The 20,490-nt window shown below is 18.6% G+C and overlaps 5 protein-coding genes across 5 annotated transcripts; 2 read left to right on the top strand and 3 right to left on the bottom strand.

Moving 5' to 3' along the window:
* Positions 1–1,154: 1,154 nt before the first annotated feature.
* Positions 1,155–2,255, top strand: PF3D7_1429700 (mitochondrial ribosomal protein L15 precursor, putative; the record flags this gene model as incomplete). The annotated part of the gene is made up of 1 exon (XM_001348414.1): positions 1,155–2,255. The coding sequence occupies one exon, from the start codon at positions 1,155–1,157 to the stop codon at positions 2,253–2,255; it is 1,101 nt and encodes a 366-aa protein (XP_001348450.1).
* A 432-nt stretch (positions 2,256–2,687) lies between these two features.
* Positions 2,688–3,347, bottom strand: PF3D7_1429600 (conserved Plasmodium protein, unknown function; the record flags this gene model as incomplete). The annotated part of the gene is made up of 1 exon (XM_001348413.1): positions 2,688–3,347. The coding sequence occupies one exon, from the start codon at positions 3,345–3,347 to the stop codon at positions 2,688–2,690; it is 660 nt and encodes a 219-aa protein (XP_001348449.1).
* Positions 3,348–3,924: 577 nt separating this feature from the next.
* PF3D7_1429500 (diphthamide biosynthesis protein 2, putative) lies at positions 3,925–6,159 on the bottom strand (the record flags this gene model as incomplete). The annotated part of the gene is made up of 1 exon (XM_001348412.1): positions 3,925–6,159. One exon carries the CDS (start codon positions 6,157–6,159, stop codon positions 3,925–3,927), a length of 2,235 nt encoding a protein of 744 aa, XP_001348448.1.
* Positions 6,160–6,796: 637 nt separating this feature from the next.
* Positions 6,797–15,136, bottom strand: PF3D7_1429400 (rRNA (adenosine-2'-O-)-methyltransferase, putative; the record flags this gene model as incomplete). The annotated part of the gene is made up of 1 exon (XM_001348411.1): positions 6,797–15,136. One exon carries the CDS (start codon positions 15,134–15,136, stop codon positions 6,797–6,799), a length of 8,340 nt encoding a protein of 2,779 aa, XP_001348447.1.
* Positions 15,137–17,103: 1,967 nt separating this feature from the next.
* PF3D7_1429300 (CPW-WPC family protein) lies at positions 17,104–20,016 on the top strand (the record flags this gene model as incomplete). The annotated part of the gene is made up of 16 exons (XM_001348410.2): positions 17,104–17,158; positions 17,308–17,347; positions 17,478–17,494; positions 17,618–17,750; positions 17,868–17,968; positions 18,041–18,132; positions 18,292–18,330; positions 18,440–18,455; positions 18,539–18,624; positions 18,776–18,844; positions 18,955–19,063; positions 19,151–19,216; positions 19,377–19,438; positions 19,550–19,652; positions 19,771–19,824; positions 19,943–20,016. The coding sequence occupies 16 exons, from the start codon at positions 17,104–17,106 to the stop codon at positions 20,014–20,016; spliced, it is 1,116 nt and encodes a 371-aa protein (XP_001348446.2).
* Positions 20,017–20,490: the final 474 nt, after the last annotated feature.

The following is a 20,490-nucleotide window of genomic DNA, read 5'->3' as shown; positions in this document are numbered from 1 at the left end:
CTTTTACTACTAAACATCAACTTGAAAATAAAAAAAAAAAATTATAACATATAAATTGTATTATACAACATAAATATATAAATAAATAAATATAAATATATATATATATATATATATATATATATATATATATATATATCTTCTTTTTTATTATATTTTAAAAATACTGCAATAAAAAATAAAAATTCATATATAATTCTTTTAAAAAAAAAATAAAATATATATATATATATATAAATATAATTATTGTAGTAATAAAATATTATTATTATTATTATATATAAGTAAATATAAAATATTTTTATATATAAATATTTTAATTATTGAATACTTAATCATTTTAAACATATATAAATAAAATATTTATTTAAATTATATATATAATATATTTATATTACATATTAATTATATTATTATTATATATATATATATATATAATATATGTATTGAAAAGAAATATATAATATATATTAAAATACAGTGCATGTTAAAAATATATTATAATTAAATATATTATACATACAATATATTATATATATTATATATATGTAATATTTTTTTGTGAAAAAAAGAAGGTACAAATAACAACATGTAATTTTATCACAAAAATAAAATAAAATAAAATAATAATAAGATAATTATGATATATAAAATACATTTTTATGTATTCTTTATTTTATATATATATATATATATATATTATATTTTTTTTTTTTTTTTTTTTTTTTGTAAGCACAAAATCCTTAATATTTATACGAATACAAAATTTCAATTATTCTTCACCCAAAAAAAAAAAAAAAAAAAAATATATATAAATATATATAAATAAATATATATATATATATATATATAAGATAAAAGAATGAATAACTAACATATTTTATTTTACATATATAAATAAATAAATAAATATATATATATATATATATATCATATGTATATATTTATGTGTACTTAAATTTTTTTTTGTTTTGTTTTGTATATATATATATATATATATATATATTTATATTTATGTGTTGACGTGGCCTTTGCTTCATATATATAAAAATGTATATATATTTATAGGCTGCCATATTATACACACATTTTTAAAAAAATTATAATATATATTTTATATATATGTATTAATTTTTTTTTTTTTTTCTTTTAATATGATAAAAAATGGTAATTTGTTAAAAAGAAATTTATTGAGAAACGGTCTATGTTCCGATTTTTTTTTTTTTTTTTTTAAAAGTAATTGTTATATAAATCATAATAAAAAAGGGAACTTTATTTCAATAAACTATTTTAGTAATGAGGTAAAAAGAAATAAAGAAAACGAAATACAAGTTGCTAAACATTTTAGAGAAATATTTCATGATGGTTCTGAAAAAAATTTCGAGTGTCATCCTTTTAATAGACGTTTCGCATATAGTAAGAAAAGTTTTTTCCCTATAGAAGCTCGTAATTTACGTTCTTTAGGTTTAAATCGTCAGAAGAAAAAAAAAAGAGGAAGAGGTGATAAATGTTCAGGTAAAGGAATAAGAGATAAACATAAACATAGAAAATCCGGAAGACCAAATAGTCGTACTTTTGAAAGTGGTCGTACTCCTTTATATAGAAGATTACCAAAATGGCCAGAAGCCTGGTTAAGTAGACAAAAAAAAAATTATGATTGTTTAAATTTATCAAAACTAAGATATTTTATTGAAAAAGGTAGATTAGATACACGTTTTCCTATAACACAAAGACATTTAAATGATTCAAAATGTGTTAAAGTAAAAAATGGAGTGAAACTATTTAATATTAATGATTATCCTTTTCCATATAAAATAGATATTGAAGTCTCTCATGCTGATCAATCATCCATAGATGTTATCAAAAAAGTTGGTGGATCAGTTACTATTATTTATATGGAAAGAGTTAATTTAAGAGCACATATTAAACCATACAAATTCGATATATTACCAAAAACAGCTAGACCTAACCTTGATATGATACACTTCCTAGAAAAAATGAAATCGAAAGGTTGTATAGTTAAATATATTAAACCATTATGGTTAATAGAAGAAGAAAAAAGAATTATCAATGAATTAATCGAAATACAAGAAAATGAAAAATTATCTCATCTTATGGAAAAAAATGTACACAATAATAATAATCTTCATGTTAATGACCTTACTATGGAGGATTCACAAGAACACGACCACGTCAAGGATAAATTGTTGCAAAAATATAGACTCCAGTATACAAAGTTGGGACATCACCCATGATCATAAAAGAAGATAATATGAAAAAGGGGTGGTCATATATATATAAAAAAAAAAAAAAAAAAAAAAAAAAAAAAAAAAAAAAAAAAAAATATATATATATATATGTATATATATATGTATGTATATATGTATGTATATATGTATATATATATATGTGCCTATTTATATATATTTATGTTTATTTTTATTTAGTTGTTTTATTTTATTTTATTATGTTATAATAACATATATTAATTTAAAAAAAAATATAATTTTTTAATTTTTTCATTTTATGGAATTATTCATTTGGATTTTTAACCATATAAAAAAAAAAAAAAAAAAAAAAATAATAAAAATAAAAAAAAAATATATATATATAATATATATTTATATATATATATATATATATTTATTTATTTATTTATTTATTTTTAATTCTTCCACTGTGCAACATTATTTCCTTTGTCTTATGCAAGACTTTGTAAGGTCCTTATCCAGAAGATATGACTTTTCTTTAAAATGAACACACTCTTCTGATGCCGCACTTCGGGGAGTCCCATCATTATTTGTTGACATGTCATTATAATTTTTCAAGAATGTTACATCATCATCATCTTGTTTCATTTGTTTACTTATTTCTTGTATGTCATCATTTTTATTCGTATGATCTTCATTTTCTTCTCTTCTAGTTTCTAAAACTTGTTCATATTGTTCATCGCTTTCTTTTACCTTCTCACGATAATATATAAGTAGATAAGTAAATCTTATGTAAAATATCCATGTTATAGAGCATAAGAGTAATATCCAGAAATTTCTTTGAAGTCTTATTTTTTTTAAATAAGACCTATTGTAGTTAAGAGAAGTTATATTTTCATAAATTTCTTTCTCATAAATAATATTATTTAATTCAATTATGGTACATAATAATCTTAATAAGGCATAGAAAGATATAATGGATGATATCGAAATATTTATTTTATGAGACGATAATTGAAAATTTATACTCTTCTTTTGAAGAAATATAGCCAAGCGTTGAAACATGGCAATACCACTTAATAATAAGAAGGATAATATTATCCCTAAAGGTAAAAAAAAAAGAGCAATATCTTTCATATTTCAAAAAAAAAAAAAAAAAAAAAAAAAAAAAAAAAAACAATATATAAATATATAAATATATATATATATATATATATATGTATATTTTATTAATAATTTGCAGTTATTTTAAATACATTAATATGTATAAAAAAAATATTTATTATAGATCAAATGATACATTTCAAATATCTCATATTTCATATATTTTGTAAAAAAATTTGAAAGTTTAATACCTACTCATATAATTCACAAAAAAAAAATAAAAAAAATAAATATATACATATATATATATATATATATAATTATATATGTACGTATTTATATATGTATATTATAATATTTATTTCAACGTGACCAAGATATTATTTAAAAAAAAAAAAAAAAATTAAAAAATAAATAAATATATATATATATATATATATATATATATACATACATACATACATTTTTTTTTTTTTTATTTTTTTTATTTTTTATATTTTTATTCCTTGAAAGGGGAATTTTTAAAAAAATGCCCTTTGGTTATAACACACATGCACACGTAAATAAATATTATATATGTTAAAAAAAAGAACTTGAGGCTTAATTTGTATCATTGTTCTTTTAAGTGCTTGATATCGGTATCATATTTTTGTGCTATTCCATATAATCCTTTAACTATATGTGGGACGTGATCAGTATTATAATTTATATCAACACCTTTGTATTCTCTTTTATTATTTTCTTTTAATATATTCAAAAAATATGTACACATTTGAGAATCTTCTTGAAAGCGCGTTATAAATTTTTTTTGATCTTCTACAGATATGGACAAATTAGTATCTATTAAATGATCATATTTTTCGAGAACTAAATTATTTTGTTGTATTATTACATTCACATTTTCATCATTGTTATCCTTATTATCCTTATGATGATTTTTTATAGTAAAAAAATCTGCATCCATATTCCATAAAAAATACTTATTGTTATGTATAGCTTGATATTCTTTTTTTATAGAAGATATATTTAATAATTCAAAAAAATCGAATACATATTTTCCATCCCATTCTATATAATTATATGCTATAAAAAATTCATAAGGATTAATTATTTTTTTTGAAAATTCTTTTAACTCTAATAAATTGTTTTCAGGACATGTTAATAATATATATATTTCAATATCATAAAAATTTTCTAATTTAGCAGTATTTAATTTATTTGTAACAACAGTAAAACATTTTTTTTTATTTTTTCGTAAAATATAATTAATCAATATTCTTATTTCTTTATTTTTTTCTAAATTAACATTAGAAATCAATATACCAACATTATTAACTTGTTTACATTTTTCTATTAATGAATATCTTTTTAATAAAACCTTATCAATTATTTTTCTTGTATCTTTTATGAATATATCCTTGCTATCATATATATATATATTATTACAATTATTATATTCTAATAAACATCTATTTATAAAATTTTTATTATCAGATGAAAATATAAACAAATTCATATTCTTATTATTTATTAATTCATCATCTCCATTCTCTTCATATATTTGCCTCTCCTCTTTTTTTTTCTCAACAATTTTATAAACAATCATTTCTTTTTTCATATTATAAAAAACCTTAAAAACCAAACGTCCACACATAAATAAATATTTATCTTCAATCTTATCTTTAATATCAAATTCAACATAATTATTAAAGAAACCGTAGCACACTTTCCCATTTATGTTATTAGCTATTCGATAAAGACAAACAATAATATTCGTAAATATCATATCATCTTCACTGTTATCATAATAATCATCATTATTTCTATTATTATCATTTTTTAAATCCGTTATATTACATTCATTATAATTATCCTCTCCTTTTTCATAAAATGTTTTATTTACATACATTTTGTCATCCACATTATAAAGTACTTTATTATTATAATTATAAAAACTTAAAGAGTCATTAATTTCTTTCTTTTCCTCATTCTTTAAGTCTGTACATATATTATTATTTTTTTCTATTTTATCAAAAAAACACCTGACCAGTTCAGGTAAAACATGTGCAAAAGAGGCATCGCATAAAATTATGGATGTTTTATTTTGTTTAAAAACATTTTCATTTTTTAAATATTGTTTAATATTATGAAAAAAATTATCTTCTATATTTTGTTTATTAAATATATATATAGACGGAATAAACGGCGTAATAAATGATTGACATGAGATTCCATAATGAACTAAAAAATCTGCTTCAACATGTTCAGCACTTACATAATCTTCACAGCATTCATTTAAAGTGGTGTCTCCCAGAATATAAAGGTTGACATGTTTATCTTTATTATTGTTATTATTGTTATTATTGTGGTTAATATTGTGCTCATTATTGTGCTCATTATTGTGCTCATTATTGTGCTCATTATTGTGCTCATTATTGTGCTCATTATTGTGCTCATTATTGTGCTCATTATTGTTGTTATTATTTTCAACAACATCAACGTGAACAGAACTTTTTATATTTCCCTTATCATCATCCATTTTATTATCATTACAATTATTTTTTTTTTTTTCATTTGTATGTAAATCCTCCCCATTCTTCTTTTCCTTACAACAATAAGGAGAGCATTCACTATCATTTCTATTTATACTACCATTATTTTTTATAGATTCATTAAATATTATTTCCTTATTATATTTTTGAAATTCATTTTTCAGAAGATTAGTAATACAAAGAGAATCTTTCAACATACAGTCAGGTAATTGTATAGCTACATTCTTATAATTATTATTTAATATTATATTTATCAATAATTTTAATTCGTACCTTTCAACAATATCATGCATCTTGATTTTTAATATAATCTACATATATATATATATATATATATATATATATATACATATATATATATTATATTGATGATGGAAAAGAAGAATTTTTCTTTTTTTTTTTTGAAATAATAAAAAATAAAATATTAATTTAAAAATATGATATATTTAGATATTTTATACTAGGTACAAAAAATTTTTTTAAAAAATAATTTTATTAAATTCTTCCTTTTTTATTATTTCATAGTTTTTAGAAAAAAAAAAAAAAAATCATGAGTACTTTTCAAATGTATAACAACATAAAAATATAAATCTATACAGATAGATTCAAAATAAAGAAAATATTACATATACTATAATATATATATATATATAATATATATATATATTTAATATATTAAAAAAATAAAATATTTTTTATTTTATGGAGAGATAGGGAAAAAAAAAAAAAGCAATTTCTCATATATAAAAAAAAAATATAATATTATATAATATATTATATTATATTATATATATAATATATTTCTTTTTATTTATATAAAATCATATATTGTTGAATTTTTTTTTTTTTTTAAATAGGAAAAAAAAATATATCATTATATTTTATAATATAAAATATATATATATTATATATATATATCATTTATTAATTTTATAGTTGCTGCTTGAAATACTCATAAATAGTGATGGCTGCTGAAACATGAACATTCAAGGATCTAATAATTCCTTGACCAGGTATCTCTATACAATGATGTAAGAACATAAGAATAGAAGAAGGCAATCCTTCTTTTTCATCTCCTAAGATGAGAATACATTTTTTAGGAAAAACGAAATGATTCAATTTCTGACTATTATGAGTTTGTTCCAATCCTATGATAGAATATTTTTTTTTTTTTTTTATTATATAATTAATGATATTACTTTTTTTGAGTTCTTTAATATTCATCCACTTATTAGCAGTTGATGATATTTTTTGAAATTGATAATCTTTAATAATATTTATATTATCTATAAGTAATTTCTTGACATTAAATATTTCACATGTTCTACATAAACCAGCAAGGTTTGGTAATTTATCAATTAATGATGCTATAACTATTAAATCGTTTTTTTTTTTATTATTTAAATAATTTTTTCTAAACTCATTATGTATTTCTATAATATTCGAAATTGGATCAAATTTCTTCTGATAATTATTCTTATTCTTTTCTAAAATATTTTCTAATATAATTATATCATCATTTATTTCACTTGATATGTTTGTTATATTCTTTTTATTTCCTTCATTATAATTAATTGGTATATGCTCATCAGCAATGTTACTCTTTTTATCAATATCATCACTTTTTTTATCAATATCATCACTTTTTTTATCAATATCATCACTTTTTTTATCAATATCATCACCTTTTTTATGAACATCATCACTTTTTTTATCAATATCATCACTTTTTTTATGAACATCATCACTTTTTTTATCAATATCATCACTTTTTTTATCAATATCATCACTTTTTTTATCAATATCATCACCTTTTTTATGAACATCATCACTTTTTTTATGAACATCATCACTTTTTTTATGAACACCGTCACTTTTTTTATGAACACCGTCACTTTTTTTATTAACACCGTCACTTTTTTTATTAACACCGTCACTCTTTTTATTAACACTGTCACTCTTTTTATTAACATCATCACTTTTTATATCAACACTATTATCATAACTCATAAAAGTTTCTTCTGTACTATCAGAGTACACATTTTTAGAAGATCCCTCTTTGTCATGTACCCTTTCTATTTGTGTCCTGATGTTGTGTTCATATATACGATTAATCATATTTAGCGACACATTCTGTTCACTATTCAATTTAAAATTTTTATCTGTTTGTTTCTCTTTTTCTAAATCAATATTAAAGATCATAAAGGACATTTCCTGTTGAACGATTTGTTTAAATTTGTCTAAAAAGGTGTATGACATTACAAGTTCGTTATTATATAGAATATGAGCAAATGTATTTACATTATTATAATTCCTATCTTCATCAAAATGATTATATGAATAATTTTCTGTAGGTAATAAGAAACGTATATTATCAAAAAAGCTTACGTTCCAATAATTAAATTGATTTTTAATTTTTTTCCTTATTCTTTTACAATCCTTATTATATTTAATATATGAAAAAAGAGATGAAAAAAAAGGATTTAAATGAGAAGTACCTTTTATTTTAATAAATTTATATAAAATAAATTGTGCCATACTTCTTATAATAGCTGAATGAGATGAACATAAAGAAATAATACCATATAATAATTTTAATAAACACTTAAATATATGTTCAGAATAAAAATAATCATTTTGTATATTATCTTTTCTTCTTTCCTTTTTCTCATTAGAAATATTACATATGTCACCATTTTTGTCTTCATTTATTTTTAAATCATTATTTTTAAAAGAATCTTTTCTTCTCACCATTTCAACCTTAATCATATTATAATTATGGTCTTTACCTTTTTTATTATCATATTTTTTATTATCATATTTTTTATTATCATATTTTTTATTATCATATTTTTTATTATCATATTTTTTATTATCATATTTTTTATTATCAAAATTATGTACAATATTATTATTTGTAACATAATCATTATAACCTTTTTTATCATTTTTATGTGTGCTCATATTTTTCATTTTCTTCACACCTTGAACAATTCCATTGATATCATTTTTGTTTTTTTTCACAAGCTCATTAATAATATGTTTTACTTTCTTCCCTTGTGCCCTTCTCTTTAATTTCCTTTCTTTTTTATTTAGGATGGGTCCATTTTTTGTTAAAACACTCTTTTTTTTTTTTTTTTTTTCCTTTGTACAACAAATTTGTGCATAAGAATTAATATATAATTGTTCAAAAGAATAATAAGAAAATTTCGATTTTAAAAATAAGTAAGCGCATATAATTAGTGATGTTATGGTAAGCTGATTATTTACATTATCATGTGATAAATATTTTATTAAATATGGATACATCAAAACAAAAGAAGAATGGCTAATGGCTAGACAAAAATATTCTAAATATTGACGAGTATTATTTAAATGATCATAGATAAGTATAATATTAATATAAGAAATAATTTCTTTTCTTTTCTTTTTTTTTAAATGTTTAAAATATTTACTTAACATACATAAAGCTTGTAAGCCTCTGAGTTGAATATTATGTCCATGTGAAGATGGTAAAGGAGGTATTTTTTCTTTTTCCTTATTTTGTTGTATATTAAAAAAACTTTTATTATCATTAGAACTATTTATTATATTAGGACTTTTGTTATTCATATGATAAATATTTTTGTTATCAATTTTTTTTAAAATATAAATAATTAATGTTTCATAGATATATAAAATCATTTTTTTTTTTTTATTAAAAGAAACTTTTTCATATTTGTCTTCTCTTGTCGTACATAACTTTATAGATGAAAGATATGTGGAATCTAAAATATTAAATAAATTAATTAAAAATATTAATGTTAATATTCTTAAAAATATAGGAGTATGATGGATTTCATAGAGTTCAGGAGGAAACCATATTTCTTCGTTCGTTTCTAATTTGTTTATAAGATAATTACAAATATTTTCATTTATAAAATTATTTAAAAGTAAATTATTATTTTTTTTTATTTTAAAAGATTCATTTGTAAAATTTCTTTTCCCATCTAATAGAACATATTCTTTATACATTAAAATATCAACAATAAGTTCTATAAAATTATTTAAATATTCTTTTTTAACATATATTATATCATCATAATTAATTAAATTATAAAAGAATGAAGTTAACATGGGTATTACAATATTTCTTGTTATCGAAAGTTTTGTTTTCCCGTTCTCTAAAATTTTACGTACATAATTTAATAACAAGTATGTGTCATCATTATAAATGTTATTATCATCATTATTGTTATCATTAATGTTATCATTACTGTTATCATTATTGTTATCATTATTGTTATCATTATTGTTATCATTATTTTTTTTATCACTATCCTTTTTATCATTATCCTTTTTATCATTATCCTTTTTATCATTATTTTTTTTATCACCATGTGTATATTTTTCTTTTTTAATATTGCTACAACATTTCTGATATCTTTCATCAGGACAATATTTATCATTCGATATGCTCTCTTGGTCCTTTTTAAAATTTTCCTTAGTACATATTATTCCATTTTTTGTATTATATATTTCTTCTTTTTTGTTTTCTCTTATATCATTTTCCCCTACGTTGTAAATATGTGAATCGTAATTTCGCTTGTCAATAAAATTATTTATCTCAAATCTTATTAATAACGGATGAAATAAAGTTAAAAATATTAATTCTAACAAATGAATAGGATATTTACAAACAGAAAATCTGTCAACTAATATAACACTTTGTTTAAACAACAATTTAAAAATGATCATTTTCTTTTCATTGATTTGATTTATATTATATATAGATGTACTCATATTATCATTAGATTTGGTATATATATATGGTATCATATAATTTTTAATAATCAAATATATATACACTAATTCATCTTTACATATTTCAATATCATTTATTATTTTTTCACAAAACATAAACATCTCCTCTTCATTTAACGATATATAGGAACCACAACAAAAAAAACAATTATAAAAATATTTGTATTTATAATAATTAAATTTGTCATAATAATTATGTAAAGAATATTTATTTGAATGTATAAATTTTACATTATGTAACCTTTTTAATGATAACTCTTGTATTTTAAAATTTAATTCTTTATCCCATTTTCCTGGATTATATATATTATAAATATTTGATAAAAACGACAAGACTAATACTAATTTAATATTATCACACCCATTTTTATTATCATTATTATTATTATCATTATTATTATTATCATTATTATTATTATCATTATTATTATTATTATATTTTGTGATATCTTTATTTCTTGTAAGTAACAAATAATCACAACATGTATCATATAATTCTTTAACATTATTAAAAAAACAACAATACCATTCCTGGTTTTTTAGATCTCTTGATATGTAAGTTAATACTTTATTATTAACAAGATAATTGTTATTATCATCATCATCATTATATACAACATGATTCATCTTATTCTTTACATATGTATCAGCATTCCTATATGTTCTATGTTGTTTATGGGGATAGTCACTATTATAATAATGAATTAGGTTTTGAGAAGATATATATTGTTCATTTATATTTATATATTCCAAAGTATCCATATATAAGAAATTCGATTCTATATATTTATAAAATTTGTAACAAGATGTTATATTATTATTATTATCATTATTATTATTATTGTGTGTATCTATATCTTCATTACATATTGAATTATTTTCAAAAATAATATCTTTCAATTTTTTTATATTGTTATGTATTATTTTAACGACACATGATTTATTGAAATAATAAAATAAATTATTTTTTATAATATAACAAATTAGAATGGATATCAAACCAGTACAATGGTTATCATCATCATTATGATTATTACAATGATTATTATAATGATAATGATTATTATTATTATTATTATTATCATCATCATTGTTACTTTTCATATTACATTTTTCATTATAATATTCTATAAGGTGTATTATTCCTTCTCTTAGTTCTGATTTATTATCCTGTCCTTCATTTATCAAAATTAAATGAAATAATCGTAGATATCCATAATAATGTATATATTTATTAAAATATATATGCTCATTCAATAAATCTATAAAATTATATAATAATTCTTTTTTCCTATTTTCAATAAACAAAAATTTTGTAATTTTACCACTGGTCTCTTGATACCTTATCACATCATTACATTGGTCCGTATGCTCATTATTATATATATTATATGTTTTATTTATTAGATCATTATTTATTTGATTTTTTTGCTCTTTTAGTCTAAGAATATCTTTTAAAAAATGGTTCTCATTAATACTCAAAATATCTTGAAAAATGTTTAAATGTTCTATGAAAAAGGAATCTTCAAATAAATTTAAGAAGATACAATAATTTTTAATATTTGTAAAAATATTTAATGCGTCATTCATTTTTATAATAATTTCTAAAATTATAAAAAGTATATTATTTCTTCTACTAAACGAAATATTCTTAACATTTTTTATAATATTAATAATAATGCTATGAATATTTTGATTATAATATATATTATATGGATAATAAAATGTGTTAAAATAATTTTTGTTTATATTTTCTTTATTTAATTTATACAAATAATTTTGATAAGTCTGTGTATTTTCGTTATTCATAATAATCATATTATAAAAGGTAAATATATTATTGAATGTATGATGATATATATTGTTATTATTATTATTATTATTGTTGTGTATATTTATTGATTGAAGTAATGTCTCTAGAATTATTCTGAGGTTAATATAAAAGTAATTTATATTACCTAAAGATATAATAAATTTAAATAAATAATTATAAGCATACTTATGTTTATATAATATTTTAGACATTATGAAATTTTTTATCCTTGATTCGTAATATAACATATCGCCTTTAATAAATAATGTAGGTTTAACAATATGCATAAAAAATATATTAAATAAGAAATGATCACATATACTATTTATAAAAGTTAATATATGTATTTTTTTTTCATCAGATTCTTTTTTGTCATTACATAATAATAATGGATCATCGGTATATTTAATTGCATTGGTTTCATTAGAAAGTATTTTAGATATTTCCAGATTTTTTTTATTTTCATAATCCAGTAATCCACATAATGAATATCGTATAACAGAATCATTTTTATGTAAGATTAATAACCAAATTAAATATTCATTTAATTTTAATATTATATAATCTATATATATAACAAAATTGATTTCAGATGACATATCATTTTTTTCTTTTCTCATTTTTTTATCTTTCATCATATATGTATTCATTTTATTATAACTACGTTTAACACATGTTTGAAAAATATAAAAATCCAAATAATCAAAAAATAAATTTTTTTCATTGTTATGTATTATTGTATTTATATAATTATTATCTATATCTTTTTCTATGTTTTTTCCAAAATGGTTCCTATGGATGTATGTATCCTTATTATATTCATCATATACATCAGAAATATTCTTATCACCTTCATATTTTTTTTCATACATAACTTTTATAGAACTCACAATGTTTATAAGCTCTACTATTTTAAACCAATTACTTTTTAAAAGATGTACAGAAAAGTTTTCAATACATCTAACAATACATTCAAAATGTTCCCATACCTTTATAAAAAGGGACATTTCATTATTTCCATTCTTTGTTGTTGTTTTACGACAGATATTTATAAGTGTATTAAAAATATATAACAACTTTTTTAAAACATTTTCATCCATATATCCTTTATTAAATAATAAAAAATAATATCTTATATCATTTATATGACCGTTTTTAACAAATTCTTCATTATATATATAATCTATATATAAAATAATAAAATTGTATATATCGTTTAATAAATATTCATCTATATTTATATCTGTGTTATACATATTTATCATATATTTATAATATATATCTAAAATACATTCATTCTCGTTATTATATATAAATACCTTCTTTTTGTCATTACTTTGAATTGTTTCCTCAACATTATCATCTTTTTTCATATCTACATTATTATTAATATTGTTATGATTTCCATTACGCATCTTGTCCGTTTTAATAATAGGAACATTACCATTAACCATATTCTTTTCTAACATATCATTCGTAAGAAAAAAATACATTAAATCAATTATATTTAAACATACATTTGTAAATACATGTGTAGGATATATATATTCTTTTACGGCAAAAGAAAAATCTTTAATTAAAATATTTCTCATGTCTTTATCATTAATCAAAATTATATGATATAAAATATAATTAATTAATTCCATAATTATAGACTCATCATCATAATCAATATTTATCTTATGTTCTTTTGATATCTCATTTTTCAATAAACCAACGACTTCATTTTGAAATGTTGACGTCTTATAATTTTGATTACCGTTTACCTCTTCTAAATATAAAACAAATAACGCACACAAATGTTCAAAGTTTAAATCGAATGTGCTTAAAAGGTTCTTATATCTTTTTTGTTTATTTGTAAGAATTATATTGTTTATACCTTCAGAATTATTATGATTTATATTATTATCATCATTATTATTGTTGTATATAATATTTTTTTTTTCATCTTCATTACATTCAGACAACACTTGATTTTTAACATAGATGTTATCTAATAAATGTTTATAAGAATACATATATAAACCTTTTGATGATAATTCAGTAAGCTTATTCTTCCATTTTTCATAAAAAAGATACATATTTTTATCTTGATTTTCTTTTATATGATTTTGTATTTTTATTTGTATATGTTTTAATAAGAAAATGATAATTGAAAAATCCGGATTTTCTTCTTGTATCTTTATTAATATATTTTTTAACAAATTCAACAAAATACGAGAATATTTATTTTTTTCTCCACCTTTTAATTGGAATAACTTATATACCCATGATATATCTATATTATTATTATTATTATTATTGAAAAATGATTCGTTCCAACATTTTTTAAATAAACAATCTATAAACAATATTATAATTTCTAAGTTATTTCCGTATTTTCCATCATTCTTTTTATCACACTCCTTTTTTTTCTTTTTCCCATCGTTCATTTTTACATTTTTTATATCTCCTTTATATTCTTCTTCCTTTTTTATGACTTCATCAAAAAGATAATTGTTTACATCTTTACACAATTCATATTTATCTTCATCCTTAATTAATAATAACATAATATGTGAAAAAAAATTTCTAGTTAACTCATCATCATATTCTTTAATATTATTACTATTACTAAAGTTTACTAACAAATTTAAAACGTCTACACTATTCATTACCATAATGATTAAACATTATAAGTAAATAGAAACGGAAAGGTTATATTTTTAAATATTTAGTTGTTTATATGTTTATTAATTAATTTGTTTATACGTTTATTAATTAATTTGTTTATATGTTTATACGTTTATTTGTTTATATGTTTATTTGTTTATATGTTTATTTGTTTATTACTTACTTTTTTATGTTATTTCTTTTTTATTTTTTTTTTTTTCGAACTTTACAATATGGATGTAAATTATTATAATAACATTATATAATACTTATAAGTTCATAAGATGAAAAAAAAAAAATAATAATAAATAAATAAATAAATAAATAAACCTATTAGTCATTTTTTTTTTTTTTTTTTTTTCCCCCTATACCTTATAAAGATAAGAATATAAAAATGTTATAGTTGTTATACATTATAATATTTTTATAAATATTATAATAAATTATAATTATTTTCTATGCATTATTCTTAGGAACATTTTATGATTTGAATACATATGATAATAAAAATATAATAAATATAATTTTTTATTATTTAAATTTTTCATTTTTGGAGAGTAGGATAACATATTAGATATATATATATATATTATATAAATGTAATAATTTTTTATTTTTATTTGCCTCTTCGTAATAATAACCTACATTTTGTACTATTGTATGGAAAAAAAAAAAAAAAATAGAATAATTATAATATTATGAAAGGTATTTATTATTTTTCCCATTTTTTTTTTTTTTTTTTTGATAATACTTTTATATTTCTCTTGTGTTGTAATAATATTTATAATATTTATAATATTTATAATATTTATAATATTTATAATATTCATATATTCATATATATATATATATATATATATATATTATTTATATTTATAAAGTTTACAAACATTTGAACATTATTTAATGACCCTTACAAAATCAATATAAGATGTATAAAAATATTAACAATTGACATATATATGATTTTTAATATATATATATATATATATATTTTTTTTTTTTTTTTTTTTTTTTTTTTTTTTTTTTTTTTTTTTTTTTTTTTTGTCATGCTTTAAAAATAATTAAGGACAATTTAATATAACAAATTAAATTTAATAATAATTTTATAGGATTATTCTATAAAAAAAAAAAAAAAAAAAAAAAAAAAAAAAAGAGGACATAAAAATTTAGTGTTCTCAAAATTTAAAGTGTGTTATATAAATATTCTATGTGTTGTATACTTAATAAAGTGTAAAGAAGGTGCTCATTATTTATTTTTTTTTTTTTTTTATTTTACATATATTATAATTTTTATAAAATAATTAATAATAAATAAAATCATTGTTATTGTAATTTAACTATATATTAAATAAAATAATATTATTATTACATTATATTATATTATATTATTATCTTCTATCATCATGTCATATATAAATGTGATAAATATATATCATGTGTATTATATATATATATATATATATATATATATATATCCATTTTTATGATAAATAAAATGTAGTTACCTTCTTATAAACTTCAAATTATCGAAGAAATATTTATTTTCCTATATGGTACTTTTATAGTAAACCTATTTATAATAGTGTACGTACAAATTTGTTTACGTACATTTAATCATATACATATATATATATATTTTTTTTTATATGATCTTAAAAAAATATATTTTAAAAGTTTAATATTTAATTATTATAATTATATATCCATAATTTAATAATTTATTATTTTAATTTTGTATTATCGAAATAAAAAATAAAAATTGCAGGTCTTCAATATTTAAATATATATTATTAAATAAAAAAATATCTTTTCAGGTATATAATTTATAAATAAATCTAAATTGTTTGCATAAAAAAAAAAAAAATATATATATATATATATATATATATGTAATAATAAATACTTCAATTATTTTATCCTTTCAATATCTTTTCTAGATCTTGTAAAAATTGTCTTCTTTCCAAATATGTTTTCTCCTAATTTTTTTTTTTTTTGTTTTGTTTTCTCACAAATTAAAAGCGGTTGTTTTTTCTTATAGATAAAAAAAAAAAAAAAAAAAATATAAATGAATAAATATAAGCCTATATAAATAAATAAATAAATATATATATATATATATATATATATATATTATGATTGTAAAATAATCCCATTCTTTTCTTCCTTACAGTTATATCTCAAAAATCTACGTTTTGTCAAAAAGATTACTCGTATATAAAATGAAAATATATATATATATATTATTTGACTAATATAATATATATATATGTATGTAAATAATTAATACTACCAGAAATATTTCTTAATATACACGTAAAAATAATTTGTTTTTTGTCCAAGTAAAAATTGTGCAGAAGGTATAAAGCAAAAAAAAAAAAAAAAAAAAAAAAAAAAAAAAAAAAAACTTATACATATTATATATATATATATATATATATATATATATATATATATATTTTTTTTTTTTTCCTTTTTTTAAGAATGGACCAAATTAAGTACTTCTGAAGAATGTGTGTCCCCTTTATCATATAGGGGACCATGTCCTAGATATTTACAAGCAGAGCATGAAACCAAAAAGAAAAAATTACTAGAAAGAGAATGTAACATTTTTTGGTTATACATACATATATATATATATATATATATATATATATTGTTGTGTTATTATTCAATTTCCTACTTCATTTTATTCCCTTCATTAAAATCCCTTTTATTTTTTATTTTAAATAGGCCTTGCTTAGATAATTGTGAAAAAGATTATTCTTCTCAGTGCCCTACAAATTGGGTACCAGAAGATGAAAAATATTGTCGCCCATTGTCCATTTATGAAGGTTAAAAAAAAAAAAAAAAAATTCTGAATTTTATAAAATCATTCATTTGTATACACCTTTGGAAAATATTAGGCACTTGCTTATTACCTTATGATTTTTCAAATATGACTAATGAGCAAAAAGAAATATGGAGTAACAAATGTTCATCTTCATGGCCATGCAAAGTTAAAAAAAAAAATACATAAATATGTATACACACATAAATATATATATATATATATATATATATATAGATAATTGTACAGATAGCTAAAGGCTACATATAAATCATCATATATATAATTTACCTTATTCATATAAATTAACCTATATCCTCTTTGTAGGAAAAATGTAAAAAAGATTATTCCAAAATTTGCCCAAAGGTATATTATTTGGAAAAACCAAACTAAAAAATACCTGAAAAGGATTTATTATATTAATATTGAATTCATATATTCATTACAGTTTTGTTTATTTTATTTTATTTTGTAGGGATGGATTAAAGAGAGTAACATTTAGTATTATTTTATTTGTCTATATATAGATACAATATATAGTATGTATACATCTCTTTACTGTCCTAAAAAATAGGTGATGGTGTGTGCTCGGCTCCAAAAAATTATAATGGCCCTTGTTTGTCTAGGGCATCTCTCATTACTCTTGATAAAGATATGAAAGTAATATTTTTATATGAAAAAAAATATGCACATGAAGCTACAAATTGATGTATAATCATATGGTATATTTATTTAATTCAACGAGTACATATATATATATATATATATATATATATATATATTTTGTTAATATGATATTTTAAATATTAAGGTGGCTTTTGAAAAATTATGTAAATTAAATTTCCCATGTTTGAAAGAGTGTAAAATGGATGATAATGACGTAATTAAAAATAAAATAAGAGAAAAATATATGGAATTTTATTTTTTCTAATACAACAAAAAAATAAAAATATATATATATATATATATGTATTAATTTATTTTTCATAGCCTTGTCCAAAAGATTGGATTTTGAAGTCAGACGAATTTGGAACTCCTCAGAATTGCTTGCCCCCAGATTATTATAATGGATCATGTGACGAACATACCAAATTTATTGGTAATTTAATTAAAAAACCAATGGAAACACATATTATTATATATATGTGCATATATATTAATGTCATATATTTTTTTATTTATTAAGGTTTAAATTCAACATTAAAAGAAAGTTTAGCATATGAATGTGATATAAAATGGCCATGTGAAATTGGTAATTTGAAATAGCTATTAAAAAGAAAACATATTAAAAATGAGACAAATAAATTTGTTATTTGTATTCATTATTATTATTATTATTATTCCTTTTTTTTTTTTTTTTTTTTTTTTTTTTTATTCCTTTAATATATTTCATTCGTTATGTAATTTTATAGACACTACTAAATTAATTAATTATGAAGAATATTGTCCAGAATATTGGACTCAAAGTGAAAAGGTAACATGAAAAAGATTGTTATACGAATGAATTAAGTTATATATTAATTGTTATATATAATATTTATTTGTATATTTTTTTTTTTTTTTTTTTTTTTTTTTCTTGATGTAGTATTGTATTGCTCCTCAAAGTTATATGGGGCCATGTTCAAAAAAGAAATCATTTCAATCGTTTAAAAAAGAAATTAAAAAAGCTTATGCAGAAGAATGCGACAGTTAACTTTAATATAATATATTCATTCGAAATATTTGTCATATAAAAATATAATATATATATATATAGACATTTATATTTATATTTTAATAATTCACATTTTTATTCATTTCCTTCAGTTGAATGGCCCCTCTACAAAAACAGTAGAGAAGAATATTTACCAAAAATATCGAGTAAAATACACACATTTTAAAAAATTCATATTTAAGTGTTAAAACGTGACAATTAAAAATAAGATATCCATATATATATATATATATATATATAATGTTTAATTTGTCAATTTATCAGCTTTAAGAAAAGGGAAATATAGTTATGGATCAGTTGAACCAATTACAGGAAATATTATTTCAACTATGAAATAAAAAAATAAAATAACATATTTATAAATCTTAAATTTTTCTGTATATATAAATATATACATAAATGTGTATTATTACATATCTCAAATTTTATTTTCAACCTGTTTTTTTTTTTTTTTTATTTGAAGTATTTAAATATAAATATAGCATACTTAAATAGAAATATTTGTATATTCAAATGCTTTTACGAAATGATAATTAATGAATATTTAACTTAAGAATATATAACAGATCATATATATATATAATATTTGTATTTCTTAAAATGTGGAAAGTAATATCTTTTTTTTATGTGTGCAAATACAACTTTTTTTTTTTTTTTTTTTTTTATGAACATGTAAGGTAAAATTATAAAAAAATAGCTAGAATGATCATATTTAAAAAAAAAAAAAAAAAAAAAAAAAAGCATATATATATATGTAATATTCTAAGTGCTCTATTTTTATTTTTATACTAATTAAAATATTAAAAACAATC

This window comes from Plasmodium falciparum (genome assembly GCF_000002765.6).
Source record: "Plasmodium falciparum 3D7 genome assembly, chromosome: 14".
In the NCBI taxonomy this organism is placed as follows: domain Eukaryota; phylum Apicomplexa; class Aconoidasida; order Haemosporida; family Plasmodiidae; genus Plasmodium; species Plasmodium falciparum.
The sequence above is the reverse complement of the archived record's forward strand: the minus strand, read 5'-3'. Positions and strand labels throughout refer to the sequence as shown.